The sequence below is a fragment of the Equus quagga genome, chromosome 1 (assembly GCF_021613505.1).
Source record: "Equus quagga isolate Etosha38 chromosome 1, UCLA_HA_Equagga_1.0, whole genome shotgun sequence".
Classification (NCBI taxonomy): domain Eukaryota; kingdom Metazoa; phylum Chordata; class Mammalia; order Perissodactyla; family Equidae; genus Equus; species Equus quagga.
This window is the reverse complement of record NC_060267.1, coordinates 64,731,327-64,749,203: the sequence shown is the minus strand read 5'-3', so window position 1 is coordinate 64,749,203 and position 17,877 is coordinate 64,731,327. Positions and strand designations below refer to the sequence as shown.

The window sequence follows — 17,877 nt, the reverse complement described above, 5'->3', positions numbered from 1 at the left end:
AGATTGTGGCTGAGAAAACGTAAAAGAGATTACAATTTTTCACTTTTGGCAATTTCAAATATTATCACCGTAAGCACAGCTCCCATTTAAAAAGGTTTTTAAAATTTAACTTCAGAAACAAGAACCAGGGTCCGGCCCTGTGGCTGAGTGGTTAAGTTCGTCCGCTCCACTTCGGCGACCCAGGGTTTCTCTAGTTCAGACCCTGGGTGTGGACACGGCAGCACTCGTCAGGCCACGTTGAGGCGGTGTCCCACATGCCACAACTAGAAGGACACACAACTAAAATATACAACTATGTACTGGGGGGATTTGGGGAGAAAAAGCAAAAAGAAAGAAACAACTAAGAACAAAGAGGACCTATCTTCCATGACAGTGAAATTAATTAGGAGAACAATGGAAAGGGGGTTGGAAGCGATGTTCCCCAAATTTCCTTGTCCTTTCAAATGCTCTGGCCTGGGAGTTACAAAAGGCCGTGTTAGGTGAAAAAATACCGTAAACCACTCCTCGAGTGAAGCATGTCATTATTTGAAACCCCTTTCCTCCCTACAGGAGATCTTCTGACAGATTCTTCGTTCCTAGAACTACACTGACTCAGTGGTATGCCAGTCCAAACTCTTGGCCCAGGCGCACGGCCTCTGGGCGGCACCACAGGCCGAGGACAGGAAGAGGTGGCTGAGGTCACTTACAGGGAAGAAGGGGGTTTCCACAGAATTGGAGTGCGCAGAAATCAACTGCTCTAATTTGTCAAGTTTTACAGATGGAGAAACTGAGCCCCAGAGGGAGAAATGCTGTGTTCAGTTCATCACAAGTCAGTATCAGAGGCTGGATCTGAACCCGGGTCTTCTTTCCATTCAACCACAACCCTTCTATTCCACTGGGAAGGGAGTTTGGGAGTCAGGAGGGCTCCAGGGCCCTCTCTCTCAGTAACGGAGTGGAATGTGCCTGGAGTAATACACTCCTTTGGGGGGACATATGAGGTCAGTCATGTGGCCTCTGTCGAGTCCCCCCTTGCATTCTGGCAGATATGACTTCAAATTCTGAAAACAGAGTCTCACTCACTGAACTGGACTTTATAGAAACATCAGTAGAAGGAAATACAATATTCCATCCCTTGCAGAGAATATTTGCAGAGATAATTTGTCACACGTATTACCTACTTACATTGTCACTCACATGCAGAGGACTTTTATAAGGAGGCTGGAAAAAGATGCACGTAGAGGATTTAGGTTAATACTGGACTCTTTGACAAAAGGGCAGAGAAGAGAGCATCATTAAGACAACAGTGCAAGATAGTATTTTCTAGGATGCCACCTGTTTTGGTAGCTTTAGAGTTACAGAAAATGACGTGTTTCTGTCAATCTGGTCTACCAAAGGCTGACATTATGGTTAGCATTCCAATTCATAGTGGTAGTTAACTTCTCATTAAAGTGGTTTATCCTGCCTTTTATTATTATTTTTAATAGCTATTTATTGCACTTTTGCTTCCCCCTTGTGGGCGAGATATGGAAGGATTCAAGAGTTGGAAGAACTCAAGATTTGGAAAGATTCAAGATACAGCCAGGCAGTTATCCCTCAAGAATCTGCCTGGCATCTGCATCCTTATCATCAGAGGTTTTGGTATCTATACTTGCTAATGCAATATTCTCTTGCTGTTTAAAATACCCAACACAGGTATCAAAGAAAAGGCAAACCAAAGCATAATCTAAAATCAATCATTTATGGTAAAATAATCAATGTATAATTAATAACGGGCACAAATGACTATTTTGCACATTTTCTATTATTATCCAAAAAGGTGTGAGGTCCTTGAAGCAAGGACTTTGCTTTGAGTCACCATTTTCTCTGTAGGTTCTAGTCAAGGGTTTCGTATGTATACGAAGAATTCAATCAATATTTCCTGAATGAATCACTATTTAGCACAGATTTGTTAAGGAACAGGTGAGGAGAGCACATTATTTATGTAAGTTGGTTGCTTTAATCAAATGGAAACTAGGCTTAGATTAGACTAGTGAAGGTAGGCGAGATATTGGCATGTTTCGCTTGGAAAGGCAGGAAAGGCGAGGAGACCAGTTATCTCTTTGCAGCTCGCTGTAGGCAGCAGGCCACCGCCAACTCCTCACTGTGGGTGGGGGTAGCAGTGGTTTGTCCCTGAGCTGGAACACCAAGGACTAACCTAGAAGAACAGCCACCCAGTAGCGATTAGGTGTTCATCCTTCATTGAGGGCTCAGTCGTCTGAAGGAGTGGTGAGCAGAAGCAGAAAGGTGACAAGGGTACAGGGATCAAAATTATTTCAGCTTCTCTCCTGATCCCCTCTTTCGGCCACTCCCACCAACCCGTCCCTTCCACCCTGATTCCGAGTTGTGAGAACACAATCTCTATCATTCAAACTTACTTGGCAGCAGCATCTTTTCTCAACTGCTCATGCTTCATGAGGAGATTTTTCCGGTCTCGGAAAGCTTTTCTGACTTTGTACCCTTTGTAGACAGCTTGGATCTTGAAGGCAGCGATGTCTTGTATAGCGGCGATGGACAGGGCACCGTGCTCCAGCATGAACTGGATCACTTCATGGCGCTCACCAAGCAAAGCATAATCCAGGGGAGTGTACCTGAAACATGAAGATTTTTTTTTTAAGTGTTGGAATGTAACTCAAGGCACAGTTAGACTGACAACATTATGCAGCAGGAGGAAACTTCATCCTAAGATGCGGAATATTCCTCACGCAAAGCTATCTCCTCTACTCCAGGGCCGTTCCTTTTTTTCTCTGAGGGACACAAAACAAAGGTGAAGCTGGGATCAGGGCTTGGTGTTGCTGACCATGTCGATTCCTGAGTTTCGTTTGCTGGCTCACAAATTGGGGGCTATAAGAACACATGACCACTTTTCTTTTTTCCCACGTGTCAAATAATTCCCGCTCCTAGCTGAAAAAGGACTGCAAATAACATTCTGTGAGAGTCATAGGTTTGAGCCCATGCTTACTGATGGTTAATGCTTATAACCACCGATGGTTATGTTCCAAATTATGATAAGGATGGCCCTTTAAATCACTGCAAAAAGGATGGATTATTAAATAGTGTTGAGACAACTGGGTAGCCATCTGGGAAAAAAAAGAATCTTATAACATATTTTACAGCAAAATGAATTCTGGATGCAACAAATATCTAAGGATAAAAAAAGAAACCATGAAAGACTAGAAGAAACCCTGGAAGATTAAAAAAAAATACTGGAGTGGGAAGTCTTTTCTAAAAAAATGATGCAAAACTCAGAAACCACAAGATTGATAAATCCAAGGACATAAAAAACCCCAAAATTTTGCAAGGCAAAAAACAAAGATAGTTCCCCAAACAAGAAATACTAATGATTCCTGAACAAATAAGATATGTTCAACCTCTCTCATTTAAGAGAACTACTAACAAATTAAGAGCAACATGAGAGAGCACTTCAATCTAATGATGGGGTTAGCAAGACCAGAAAGTCTAATAACACACTGTGCCGGCAAGGACGGGGCGGGGGAATGGCTCTTGCATATACTACTTTAATTTTTAGGGAGAACAATTTGCCAGTGTCTATCAAAATTATCCATGCACCTGCCCTTTGACAAAGCTATTTCACTTACAGGCATTTATCCTACAGATCTGCTCTCTTGTGTGAAATGCTTTATGTACAAGGCCAGTCACAGAAGCACAGATTGAAATAGTAAAAGAAGACACAACCTCAATAGTCATCAGCAGAGGACTGACTAAATAGAGCACAGGCCATTCATGCAATGAAGTCATTTGTATAATGCAGCCATTACTGCGGTATATGAATAAATAAGGGACGATCTCCAGGATGTCTTGTAAAATGAAGAAAAAGAAAAAAGCCAGAAACAGAACAGTATTATGGTGTGCTCCATTTGTATGAAAAAGAATATATCGCTGTATGCTCATCTGTGGAAATATATCTCCAGAGGTTCCCCAAGAAACCCGGAACAGTGACGCCTCTAGGGGGGAAACCCTGTCTCCAAGGCAGCGGAGGGAGCGCTCTATCTTGCCTTTTAGGACAGTACACAGGCAGCACCTTTTTGACAAATACATTATTTCCAAAGGATGGGTATTATTGTCATATAGTTATAAATTTGAATCTCAACTGGCTACTTTCTAGATGTGTGATTTGGGGCAAATTCCTTCTTTTAAATATATCTTTTCTATTTTTGGAAATACAAAAAAAATTAGATAAATACACAGAAGAAAGTAATAGTCATTAATATTCCCACCCTCAGAATTAACAGCTGTGAATATCTTGGCAGATATGCTTTCCTCTTTTAAAGAAAAATAAATACTTTGTAAAAATGACATATATTTTAGGAATTCGAACAATGCAAACCGTACAAAATAACCCAAATTCTACCATTCAACAATGGTAATGACGACTATAACTTCTTAAACAGCTTACTTGATGTTTCGAAGCCACAGCTTTCATCATCACAGACTTGGTAGGAGGAGAAAATGGAATAATAAATGTGAAAAAGAGAGCATTGTGCCTGGCACAAAGGAAGCAATTAATAAACGTCAGCTGTTGTGGTTATTATGACAGGACGGACACTGCAGCGCGGTTGGGACACTACAGCGGCTTATCATAAACATGATTTCCAAGGACCCAAACTAGTATGTATGACTACCTGACGACCTTCACTGAGCCAGCTCCTCTCAAGGTGACTGTCACCATCCCATGCAATCAGAGGTGTCAGCAGAAATAATCAGCTGATTTATGAGGTGCAAAAAATGATGATTATGTGGATGCATGATTAGACACAGAAAATCATCCAACGATTAGAGAAAAGAAATTATGTTTCTTCAAAACATACCTAACAATCACAATAAGACCTTGTAAGAGGAAGCGATTTTCAGTATAAGCAAAGGATGCTTTGGTCACTTTAGTAAAGAAATTCTGAGCTCAGAAGGAAGCTCCAAAATGCTAAAATTAAGGAATCCCCATATTAAGACAACTTGATTTGCCACTACTGTTCAGGGGCCTGAAGGCCATAAAGTAGAGGCGCCTATATATACTTTAAAACATTATTTATAAGCAGATAGCATTTTGTAAATTCAGAAGAACTTCTAAAAATTTCACTATATATTCTAAAAACCTCTCATGATGGTACTTTCCCCAACAGCAAAAATGATAAGAGTCACAGAACCACACAATAGTAGAGCTAAACTGAACTTTAGAGGTCATTTAATTTAACGCCTTCATTTTATAAATGCATAAACAGACCCAGAAAGATTAAGCAACTTGCTGAAGGTTATGTAACTAGTTACCTGCAGAATCTAGACTAGAACTAAGACCATCTGACTCCCTGTTCACCCATCCTTCCATGACACATCCATCAGCTATTGAATGTAAGTCTCCTAAGAATGAAACCGCTTCTAAAATCAGCATGCAAATAACATAGGTATTCAGGAAGCTTGATCACTTTTTCTATAATTAGTAACATGTAGTGTCTTTCACACAGTATAACAAGCAGGATTATCAAAATCTGGTTTACAAAAGTAAAGCCCAAACTATGCCTTTAATTACAAAGATGACAAAAGAAAATAACATATAGCATAATGTACCCTAAAGAATGCTAACTGGGGTCAGCAGGTCTGTGTGACCCTGGGCGTTCTCTTCACATCTCTGAGCTTCTGTTTCCTTGTCTGTAAAAGGTGAGGAAGGAGGGAAAAACTAGCTCTCTTAGGCTTCTTGTGGATGGAAAATTGCACTCAAATATTTTAAATGTTTTTATTATGAAAAAATTGTCTTTTTATCATGAGATACTTCAAGCATAAACAAAAGTAGAGAGAATAGCATAAAATCCTTAATACACTCATTACTCAAATTGAGCATTTAGCAATTTTGGCACATTTGCATCAACCAATCCCTTCTTTTTTATTTTTGTTAAAGAATTTTGAAGCAAATCCCAGAATTCCTATCATTTAATCTCTCTGCAGTTCAGTATTCATCTATAAATAATACGGACACAACCACAATGTTATCATTGTATTAACAATAATTAACAGGAATTTCTTAGTAAGATCTAGTGCCCACTCTAAATACAAATTTCTCCAATTTTCTCAAAAATGTGTTTTTTACAATTAGTTTATTCAAATTAGGATTCCCAGTCAATTTTTGATGCCGGGAGACACAATCCAAATATCTAGCCAGGTTTTAAGATTGAAGTCTATACCTAGTGTTTAAGCAACTGACCATATTGTGATTATTACTACTGATTCTTTCTTCACCCCAAATTCAATTTAGAAACATTCAAGTGCTGTGAATATTCCCATCGATGTCTGAGTGTGACTGTCAGATGGTTATTGACTGAAAGCCAGCAGTAGTTGGCAAAAATTATGTCTCAACAGTGCACATCAAGTGGTGAGTGTCAGTGCATGAGAAGCAAAAATTAGCGCCACGTTGATGGTAACCAGTCAAGAAACAATGTAGATAAAGCCAAGAGACAAGATATAATTGGACTTGCCATGCGGGAATGGTCTGATGAATGAGTAGAATGCCTGACCTGGCATGTCAATAAACATAAAAGGCAGCGCCAGGTTCTGACATTTGTACATCAAGGTGCATTGCTGATGAAACATTAGAGGAGCCTGGGATATTGTCACTGTCTCTTTTCATCTATGGATTGGCAGGTCCAGTTGGAGGAATTTTTCCTTTGGTCTTTTGGTCTGTAATTAATATATGTTTACTCCAGGAGGCAGTAAGCACCTTAATTCATGTGGTTACTTAGGTCTGAAATTCAAGGCTTAGCATACAAATGGGAACTGAATTACACAAAATTTTTTCTTTTAGTGTTTCCTTAAAAAATGGCAGTCAGGTATTAAGTACTGCTATAGACTAAATTATTTATACAAATAAATCATCAATAATTCTTAGAATTCTTAATCCTTTCCCTTTTGTGTTTTTAGGGCTTCAAGGGGAGAAATCTTCAACTCTCTCAGATTATCTGCTTTAATGTCAAAACCCCAGCCTGAGGATTCCCTCTGCCTTTCCAGCTTCCTTAAATGTCCAAACACCTAAATCTTCAAGTCTTTTTTGTTTTGCAGTTGTCATCCGATTATAGTAGAGAGTGAATTCGTTCTATAATCACTCCCAAAGTAAGACATACTAGTCTGCTTTATATAATTCTGCATGTGCTCTAAGAATTCCAGAAGTTTCTAATGCAGGTATGAAGCAGGGTGATGCTACTGGGAGCCTAAAAATGCTGACTTGACAATGCAACAGTTATTTACTGAGCATCTACTTCGTGAAAAGCCCTGTGAGTAATGCAAAGATGACCATGATGGAGTTCTCCACTCATAGGAAAGACAGATTACATAAAATTATAATAAAAATTAAAATGCGCTAAGTGCTAATAAAAACTCACAGTGTAGGGGAGACATAGTTTGGGACACACGACTGTGGGATCAGAACAATCTTCTTATAGGAGACCGCATTTGAACAGAAGAATGACATGATTAATAATTATGTTAGAAATATGCTTTAAGAAGCTACTTTGGAAGCAGATGAATTGAATAAGGAAAAATCAAAGGAAGGAAAATAGTGAGGAGGCATTGCGATATTCCCAGAAAGAGTCAAAGAGGGCAAGACTCAGACAGCGGTGCTGGTAATGAGGAGGAGACGACAGTGTGAACCAAGGAGAGATACTGAGTCTGGAATACAGATTTAGGACTCACCAGCACCCAGGTGACTGCTGAAGCCTCGGTGAGAGGTCAGATCGACAAAGGAGATGGGCTGAGGGAAGAGATCCAGTCCCTGAAGAATGTTTATATTTAAAAAATGTTTCAAAAATGGAAGAAGAGACAAAAGAAATGGAGAAGGAACAGACACAGCTGAAAGAGAATCAGGAAAATACGCTGTCACAGAAGCTTAGAGAAGATATAGTCTCAATAAGGTAAAGAGGAGTCAACAGAACCAGCGGGTGCAGAAAGGCCGAGGAGAGTGGACAGAGAGGACAATATAGGACTTATCAATTAGGAACTTGTCACTGACCACTCAGACACAGATTTCAGTGTAATGTGAGGATGAAGCCAGACTGCAAAGGTTTGAATGGTGAGCATGAGGAAATGGAGGCAGTGCAGACAGTCTGAGAAAAGGAAGACTTTATAGGCAGAGAAGACAAACTTCAGAAAAAAAGAGAATTGGCAAATAAAAGATGGAGGATATAACTAATGGCAAAAGGCTCTGAAAGAAGTGGGAAAGATGAAGGAGCTGGCCCCAGAAAGAAGGAGCACCTTTCCTCCAAAACAATTGGTCTAGAGACAGTCCCTCCTTCTCTACAAAGTTTCCCACCTCTTGGCAGAAAGAAAGAACTGGTGGTGGCTAAGAGGGTGGGGATGGTGTCACAGCAGAGGCCATTTTAGTTAGAGCATCCATGAACAATGAAAACTAAAGCACAGACCTGGGCTGGGGGGAGCTCAGGTATGGAAGACTGATCACAAACTTATTGTTACCTACAAATTACTGGAATCTTCCTAGATTCAAGATTACCGAGAATCTCTCCTGCTTAGACTTCACACTGTGTCTGGTCCTCTTTTGGGGGCCTACGTCCTTCAGCAACAACCACAGCTTAACTCTATGGATCTCATGTTATTCAAGAAATCTGTATTTAGACTAGAATCCCAAACTTTCATCTTGGCTTCTCCTTATTTTCTCAGGCTACATGGTGGCGCCTCTGTCCACTAACTGATAATATCCTCTTTATCAAGAGAAGCTTCTTGAATCTATAACACATTTCATTGGCCTAACCGGATTCCTAGTTCTGGTCAATCAAGACTCCCTGACTGTATGCTGGCCACAAGCCAGAAGAAGGCCCAAGTGTCCTCACCTGTAAAATCTTAGGTAACATCCAAAAGCACTAGGTAGCATCCAAAGGTCTAACTAGCTTTAAACTCTTATGATTCTAAATCAACATTGCAAGGAATTTCGTTGTTTTCTTGTGATTCAGGATTTCTCAGCGTAGCATTTCCTTATGAGTATACTTATTCTTTCTGAACCAGTAGGTAACCTTGAGGTTTTAGGCAGAAAGAATGTGAGATGAACAACAACGCACAATTTTTATCAACAGCTTACCTTTCTTCATTGTTTTCCATCTGATTAGGGAAAGCAGCAAAGTCTAGGAGTAATTTAATGGCATCAAGGTATCCATTGTTACAGGACCAGTGCAAAGCTGTTCTTCCCTACAAGTGGGAACAAAAATTAAGTACATCTGGAGTAGGTATTTTTGGACACATAGTTATTTATGCTAACTCAAAATATAACAATTCTCCCAAATTGCTTAAACTACAAAAAGGGAAAACATTAAGTATGCAGTGGAGAAAGTGGATGGTATCTTAAGCAAATGATCAAAATTAATACTACGTTAAGGGGCATCACATGTCTCCAGAGGTGATACTCTGAGAAAGAGTCAGCATCACTTACATAATATTCTATCCAAAAATGTAAGACTTGAAGCTAATCATGAGGAATCACCAGGCAAAGCCAAACTGAGTAAAATTCTATAAAATAAATGGCCTGTATTCTTAAAAGGTTTCAATGTCATGAAAGATAAGGAAGGTATGAAGCATTGCTGGAGATAAAGAGGGATATTTCACAGTGTTAAAGAAGTTAAAGACGAAGATATCACAATCCTAAAGCTGTCTGCACTTAATAACACAGCCTCTAAATATACAGGGAAAAATGGACAAGACTAAAAGGGAAGATAGTCAAATCCATAATCACAGAGGGAGATTTCTAACCCATCTTTTATGATAGTTTATAGAACCAACATAAAAGAGCAGTAAAGATATAGAAGACCTGAACAAACTAATGTAAAAATTGGACCGAAGTGATATATACAAAACATTGCATCCAACAATGACAAAATTAGTACTCTTTTCAAGCATACATAGAACATTTACCAAACTCAACTATATGCTGGGTCATAAAGAAAGTCTCAAAAGATTAAAATAATTCAGAATATGTTTTCTCATCACAGTAAAATTTAAGCTGCAAATCAGTGTGGTGGGCAGAATAATACATTCCCTTGCAAAGATGTCTATATCCTGTTCTCTGGAATTTGTAATTACGTTATGTTCTATGGAAAGGGGAATTAAGGTTGTAGATAGAATTAGGGTTGCTAATCAACTGACCTTGACATGGGGAGAATATCCTAGATTTTCTGGGTACACTTGATGTAATCACAAGGGTTCTTATAGGTGGAAAAGGGAGGCAGGAGGTTGAGTGTCAGAGTGATGCAGTGTGAGAAAGATTCACCAGTCACTGCTAGCTTAGAAGACGGAGGTATGGGGCCACAAGCCAAGGAATGAGGGCAGCATCTAGACACTAGAAAAGTCAAGGAAACAGATTCTCCCTTAGAGCCTCCAAAAGGAATGCAGTCCTGCCAACACCTTGAGTTTTAGTCCAGTGACACTCATTTTGGACTTCTGACATCCATAACAGTAAGACAATAAATTTGTGTTGTTCTAATCCACTAAGTTTGTGGTAATTTGTGACAGCAGGAATAGGAAACTAATACAACCAATAACAAAGAGATAATGGGAAAATGCCCATCTGTCTGGAAATTAAACAATACACTTCTAAATAATCTATGGGTCAAATAATAAATCAAAATAGAAATTAGAAAATGTTTGAACTGAATGATAGTGATGGTACAATTTATCTAAACTTGTAGGATACAGCTAAAGCAGTGCTTAGAAGAAGCAGCATGCTTAAAGACATATATTGGTGAAGAATATTTAAAAAATTAATGATTTAGGGGCCAGCCTCACGGCCGAGTGGTTATATTCACAAACTCTGCTTTGGCGGCTCAGGGTTTCATCAGTTCTGATCCTGGGCACGGACATGGCACTGCTCATCAGACCATGCTGAGGCTCCCACGTAGCACAATCAGAGGCACTCACAACTAGAATATACAACTATGTACTGGGGGGCTTTGGGGAGAAGAAGAAGAAGAAGAGGAAGAAAAAAGAAGATTGGCAACAGATGTTAGCTCACGTGTCAATCTTAAAAAAAAAATCAACGATTTAAACTTTCATCTAAGGAACCTTTAAAAAAATAGTAAATCAAACCTGATGAAGTGGATGGCAAGAAATAATAAAGATAACAGTAAACATCAATGAAATAGTAAAAAAAACCCTTAAAATATAGAAAATTAACAAAGACAGAAGTCCTTCGAAAAGATGAATAAGCAAGACATAAACTTTTTTAAAAAGAGACAACACACATTACCAATGCATGGAAAGAATAAGAGGAAATTGCTATAGGTCCTACAGACATAAAAAAGATAAGAGAATATGTGACCAACTTTATGCAAATATATTTGACTTTTTTTCTTTTTTGCTGAGCAAGATTTGGCCTGAGCTAACATCTGTTCCAGTCTTCCTCTACATTGTATGTGGATCACTGGCACAGCACAGCTGCTGAAGAAGGATGTAGGTCCACGCCTGAGAACTGAACCTAGGCCACTGAACTGGAGCATGCTGAACTTAGCCACTAGGCCTTGGAGCCAGCCCTACATTTGACATTTTTAATAAAATAGATACATTTCTCCAAAAATGCAACTTACCAAAGCTGAAAGGAAATAATCAGAAAACTTAAGTAGTCCTGTAATTATTAATGGAACTGAATCAGTTATTAACAACCTTTGCACAAAGAAAACCCCTAGACCAGATGACTTCACCAGAGAATTCTTCCAAACACTTAAGGAAGAAGTAATACCAATCTTACACAAATTCTTTAGGAGAATAAGAAAGAAGGGCCTACTTCCTAACTCTTTTTATAAGGTCAGCATAACCTGGCTACCAAAACCTGACAAGTACAATACACGAAGGGAAAATCATACATCAATCTCTCTCATGAACAAAGAAGCAAAAATCTCAAAATATTATCAAATGAAATCCATCTCTCTCTATATTACAAACATATATATCATAAGTGGGGCTTACTCCAGGAATAAAAGGGTGCTTTAACATCTGAAAAAACAATGTAATTGAGCCAGCTCTGATGGCCTAGCCGTTCAAGTTCAGCACGCTCTGCTTCAGTGTCCTTTGGTTCCTGGGTGCAGAACCACACCACTCATCTGTCAGTAGCCATGCTGTGGCGGTGGCTCACATAGAAGAACAAGAACTTACAACTATACACAGCTGTGTATTGGGGACTTGGGGGGGGAAAGGAAGAAAAAAGGAGGAAGATTGACAACAGATGTTAGCTTAGGGCAAATCTTCCCCTGCAAAAAACAACAATGTAACCAACAACCATAATTCGCCATATAAACAGAAAAGAGGAAAAGAATAATATGATCATGTCAATAGATGCAGAAATAGTATCTGACAAAAATTAAACAGCTAATTGTAATTTTAAAAACTCTTAGCAACTAGAAATATATGAGAACCTAGAGCAAACATATTCAATGGTGAAATAGTTACAGCTTTCCTCTTGAGAGGAGAGAATGAGTTAAGGATGTCAGCTATTACCAATTCTATTCAACATTGTGCTGGAGGTCCTAGCCAGTTCAGTAAGGCAAAACAAAAAATTAAAAAGCCTAAGGATTGGAAAGGAAAAAAATAAAAATATTATTCACAGATAGTATGATTGTTTATGTAGATAATCCAAAACAACACACATAAAGATTAATAGAATTGGAAAGTAGCTTATGTAAGAGATTGGGAACTTTTAAAAAAATGCAAAAGGAACTAAAAATTATAAAAGATGCATTTCCGATAAGATAGGTATAAGAACCACATTTTACATATTTTTCATTGTGTTACTAACAATCTTAGCAAAAGTTTATTGAATGAATTAAGAGGGAATATATTTTCTGACCTGGAAAACACAATATGCCACTATTTTTAAAGAGTTAAAGTAATTAAACCAGCAAAGAAAGTTAATATTGGCTAAATTGAGAGAAATCAATACATTACTATATAGCTGGGGAAAGCACAGATTAATCCACGTTTTAGAAACAAGTTCGAGTCTGGGATCAGAGCCTAATCACATTCATATATCATTCATTACTTTGACTCAGTAATTTCACTTAGGGAAAATTATTCTAAGGGAATAATCCAAAAGAAAAAAAAAGTTAAATGTACAAAGCCGATTAATGCTACATGATCTATAATAATGAAACAGTGGCCAGCAATAGGAAGTTGCTTATTTAATTCTAAAATTTGGGTTACAGGAATAGTTTGGACTAACCTCCCCACCACCCCTGCCACTGTTGTAGCCTTAGGGTAATTATTTAAGCTCCATGAGCTTCAATTTCCTCTTCTATAAAATGGAAATAATAATAGTAACTACTTTATAGAGTTGCTGTGAGGATTGAATGAATGACTAAACATAAATCTCTTAGAAGTGTGGAATATTAAGCATCTATGATTATGAAAAAGATTATATACCAAATGAAAAAATATTGGTGATAATTTTAAGTGAACAGAACAAAATGTGGCTTGTAACATCATATCATATATATATATATATATATACATACACATATATTTTTATACATACAGAAACATATGCCATGAATACATATTTATAAAAGCTATAAAATTATTTGCATTCTATATTATGACTTTACTGTTATATATGGAGATACAGAAAAGGACTAGAAGAGAACACGGACAAGTAAAAATCATTTCTAATGAACAGATTTGTGAGTGATCTCTTCATTCGGTAAATTGTTGTTTTACTTAATTTTAGCTACAAAGAAGGAATACTCGGAGCACTTCAGAGCAAACAGCATAGAAAAGATGCAGGCTCTCCACCTCTTTGTCCTGGATGTTCGGGTCGGCGTTGTTCTCCATGAGCACCGCCATGCAGTTGATATAGCCCCCGTACGCAGCACACTGCAAAGGGGTTCTTCCCGCATAATCCTGCACGTTTGGATTGATCTTATTTTCTATCAGTATCTGGCAAACATCCGCATTTCCTCCCAGCGCTGCCCAGTGTAGAAGAGAATGTCCGTCTTGGTCAACTAGATCTACCCTTGCTCCACCTGAAAAAGCAAAAATATCATACAAACGTCTAACACTGTATAGAGAGCATTTATCAAAAAGAATAGAAGTTGAAAAAATAGAACTGTCCCTGAAATGCCTTACTCTTAACAAAATGCTTCCACATATGTCATCCACTTCAGATTTTTACAATAAGCCCGTAAATCGGTCAGGGTAGGAATCGTTTCCCTTTTATATGAAAGGAAACTGAGGATCAGGCAGGCGACTTCTCCAAAACCAAACAACTACCAACAGGTGGAGCTTGGAGTGACCTGGAGCTTCCCGGTGTTAGGTACAGAGCTCTCCTGGCCACCCGGCCACCCAGGAGGCCCTCTGCTCCGTAAAGCTGTATTTCAGACGGTGATGCAAGAATTCCTACCTCTTGACAGTGACTTATTAGGAGCACTCTCTTTCCTCATTATTAAATAAATAATCACTTTATTATTTTCATATTTACAAAAAAAATTTCTTTTTTTTAAGAGTTGTTCTTAAGTATATTTTGGGTTTCATTTTTATTATTTTTTTAAAGATTTGCACCTGAGCTAACAACTGTTGCCATCTTTTTTTTTTTTTCTGCTTTTTCTCCCCAAATCCCCCCAGTACATAGTTGTATATTTCAGCTGTGGGTCCTTCTAGTTGTGGCATGTGGGATGCTGCCTCAGCATGGCCTGATGAGCGGTGCCACGTCTGCACCCAGGATCTGAACCGGTGAAACCCTGAGCCGCCAAAGTGGAGCACGTGAACTTAGCCACTCGGCGACAGGGCCGGTCCCCGAAATTTTCTTTTCTTATGATGAGGACTTTTAAGACCTTAGCAACTTTCAAATATGCAATACGGTATTATTAACTATTGGCACGATGCTGTACATTACATCCCTGTGACATTTATTTTGTAACCGGAAGTTTGTACCTTTAGACTAGGAGCACTCTGAATAACTAACCTTTAATAAGCGTCTGAATCACATCTTTGTGTCCCATCTCACAGGCTCGGAAAAGTGGAGTGTGTTTCATGACATCAGTGGCATCTACTTGAGCACTATTTTCCAATAATAACTTCACGGTGCTGACATGACCAGAGAGAGCAGCAGCATGTAAAGCTAAAGAGGAGCAAAGGAAAGTGAAGAACTCTTTCAGGAACTCTACCTTTTTATTATTCCAACCATGTATCTTTTTCTTTTTTTGATTTCTCCATTATTTTGGCTAAGTGCAATTTAATCCTAAGGATCCTCTACTCTATTTTCACTTTTAGAGATTTCTATCTTCCTTTCTATTTAAATGTATTACTCACACTTTTCCCTTTCTTTGTACATTTCTCATCTCACTGTTTCCTTCCTTTCCATCCTGTTGGTCTGAAATGCTCTCCTCTTCTCAGTTACCAGCTTATTATCTTTTCATCTTTCTCAGCGAGCAAGAGAACAAAAAATGACAAAGAGAAATGATTTAAAAGAAGCAGGCAGTCCTGCCACTAGCCCACTGAATAAGCATATGCCCCCGAGGAGTCGTGCGCTGTGAGACCTCGGTCTACTGTTCCTTCAGTAACTCGTGCCATTCCCGTGACTGGTCTGTGCACCCGCGTGGTACTGAGAGTACTCGTATCTCACAGCATTGAGAGCATGTTTCATACAACATGGTTCCAAACACAAGCCAGCTGTTTGCTCAGGGCCCATTTAAGAAACAGCAATTCGTTTCAACATTGGAGAAAAACCTGAGATGGAATGTGGTCTCTTCTGTGGCGCCCTCCTCAGGGGCTCAAAAGAGTAATTTTGACTATATGTGAGTTTCATGTTACGCTGACTCCGCCTGTGTTACTCGACGCTAGTGCTTGACTTATGCCATCATTCTTCAGGTTTCACTTTGCCAGGATAACCATCTAGAAGGCCTGGGCCAGTTCTTTCTAAGTATTATGGATCTATAACGCCTAGAACAGTGTTTCATAAAGCGTGATCTGTGGACCAAACCTCAGATGCCTATAAAAATGCAGATTACTGGGGATTTGTTGAGAACCTACCACAGGCTGGGTACTAAGGTAATACTGAAAATTCAGCAGGAAACAAAAGAGGTAAGGTTACATTCTAGGACGGGGAAACTAACAAACAACTGAGTCAACAAACAAGAAAGTATAAGCTAGTGATGGGCGGTATAATTAAAGCAATAAAAGGTACTGTGATATGTAGAGTGACAGGGGACTCCTTGTGATTGGTGATTAGGGAAAGCTTTGCTAAGAAGCTGACATTTGAATTGAGACCTGAATCATAAAAAAGACAGCAATGTAGAGATGTGGGAAGAGAGTAGTTTGGGCAAAGGGAACGGTTTGTGCAAGGATGGGCATGAACCTATTTGTTTAAGGAAAGCAAGGAAGCTGCGGCACATGAGTGAGAGTGAGGTAAGTCAGAAAGGTAGAAGGGGTCTGATCATAAAGGGTCATCCAGGTCAGAGTGATGGCAGACACTGACGGGCTTCAAACAGCGGGGGACATGATGTGATTTACACTTTAAGCAGATCTCAGGAGCTCTTCTGAGGAGAATGCATGGTAGATTAGAACACAAGCAGAGCGACCAGTTAATGCTACTGCAGTGGGCTGGGTAAGAAAGCATGGCGGGGATGGAGAAGGAGAAAGGTTTAGAATATGTTTTGGAGACGGAGTCAACAGGACTTGCTGACAGGATTTGAAATAGGATCTCTGTATAGTCTGTGAATCTGCATTTAAACAAACACCCCTAGTAATTCTTAGATATACTCAAGTGCTAGAACCCTGACCTAAATGGCTGAATGTGAGTCTGGCCCAGAAAAGATTCAGATGGGTATGAGAGACTTCAAATATCGGAAGTTCTGTCATGTGGAAGAGAGCACAGAGTGGAATATTCAGGTTGACAAATTTTGGCTCAACGTAAAGAACATTCTAAGAGTTAGGTTAAGATGGAAGCAGTGAGTTCCCTATACTGGAGCTGTTCAACCAGAGGCTGAAAGACCACTGGTGAGAATGTTATAAGGTCGATTAAAGCATGTATATCTGTGATAGTCAGGGATTTTCACATTTTTAAAAGGATAAGAATGCTTTTTTCCTCCCAAATGAAATTTTATAAAACAGATAAGAGCTGAGTGGTTCTGACTGGAATAGGGGTAGAGTGTTTTGCACTTAAACATCCACCCCCTCAGCAACACTTCAGGTACCTCTGTTGAAACCTGTTGTTCTGAAGGACACGGCTGAGTAACCCTGGGCAAGATTTAATTTTAAGGTACTTTCTAATTCTGCAATTCTGCAATTCTGTGATGTGGCATCAGCATGCAATAGATGCTCTTCAGATAAATATCAATGTTAAATTTTAAAAAACCAGAAAAAATTTCACTTAAGCAAAAGATAGAATTAATGATCTTATTAAAGGAAAGTCCCCATTTCTGACTATTTGCATTTACTTTAAAATAACTTTAAACTTAGCTATTGTTGCCCTCTCTTTGCAAAAGTGACACAAGTTTACATAGGAGCTCTGAAAAACATTTTTTTTTAACTTAACTTTATGTTATAGAAAATTTCAAACACATTCAAAAGTAAAGACAATAGTCCAGTGAACTCAATATAGCCATCACTCAGCTTCAACAATTATCAATGCATGGTGAATCTTGTTTCATCCAACCACTATCCCACTATCCATTCACCCCACTTCTGATTGTTTTGAAGAAAATTCTAGAGTCATGCTAGAGTCACAAATATTTCATCTGTAAATATTTTAGTAAGTATGTCTGAAAGACCAAGATTCTTTTTTAAAACACAACCACTGTATCTATAAGTCAGGGTCCAATCAGGAGACAGAAACCATGCCAGACACTTCAACAGAGAGAATTCAATATAAAGAATTAT

At 38.8% G+C, this 17,877-nt stretch overlaps 1 protein-coding gene across 1 annotated transcript in view; it reads right to left on the bottom strand.

The window, feature by feature from the left end:
• The window catches only part of INVS (inversin), a 142,427-nt gene that overhangs the window by 35,723 nt on the left and 88,827 nt on the right, over nt 1-17,877 (bottom strand). Inside the window, exons 9-12 of the mRNA XM_046659535.1 lie at nt 14,963-15,118; nt 13,795-14,024; nt 9,104-9,210; nt 2,394-2,606 (exon numbers count right to left, since the gene is read on the bottom strand). Of these exons, the coding sequence (XP_046515491.1) occupies nt 2,394-2,606; nt 9,104-9,210; nt 13,795-14,024; nt 14,963-15,118 (706 nt within the window). The remainder of the gene's footprint in view (nt 1-2,393; nt 2,607-9,103; nt 9,211-13,794; nt 14,025-14,962; nt 15,119-17,877) is intronic.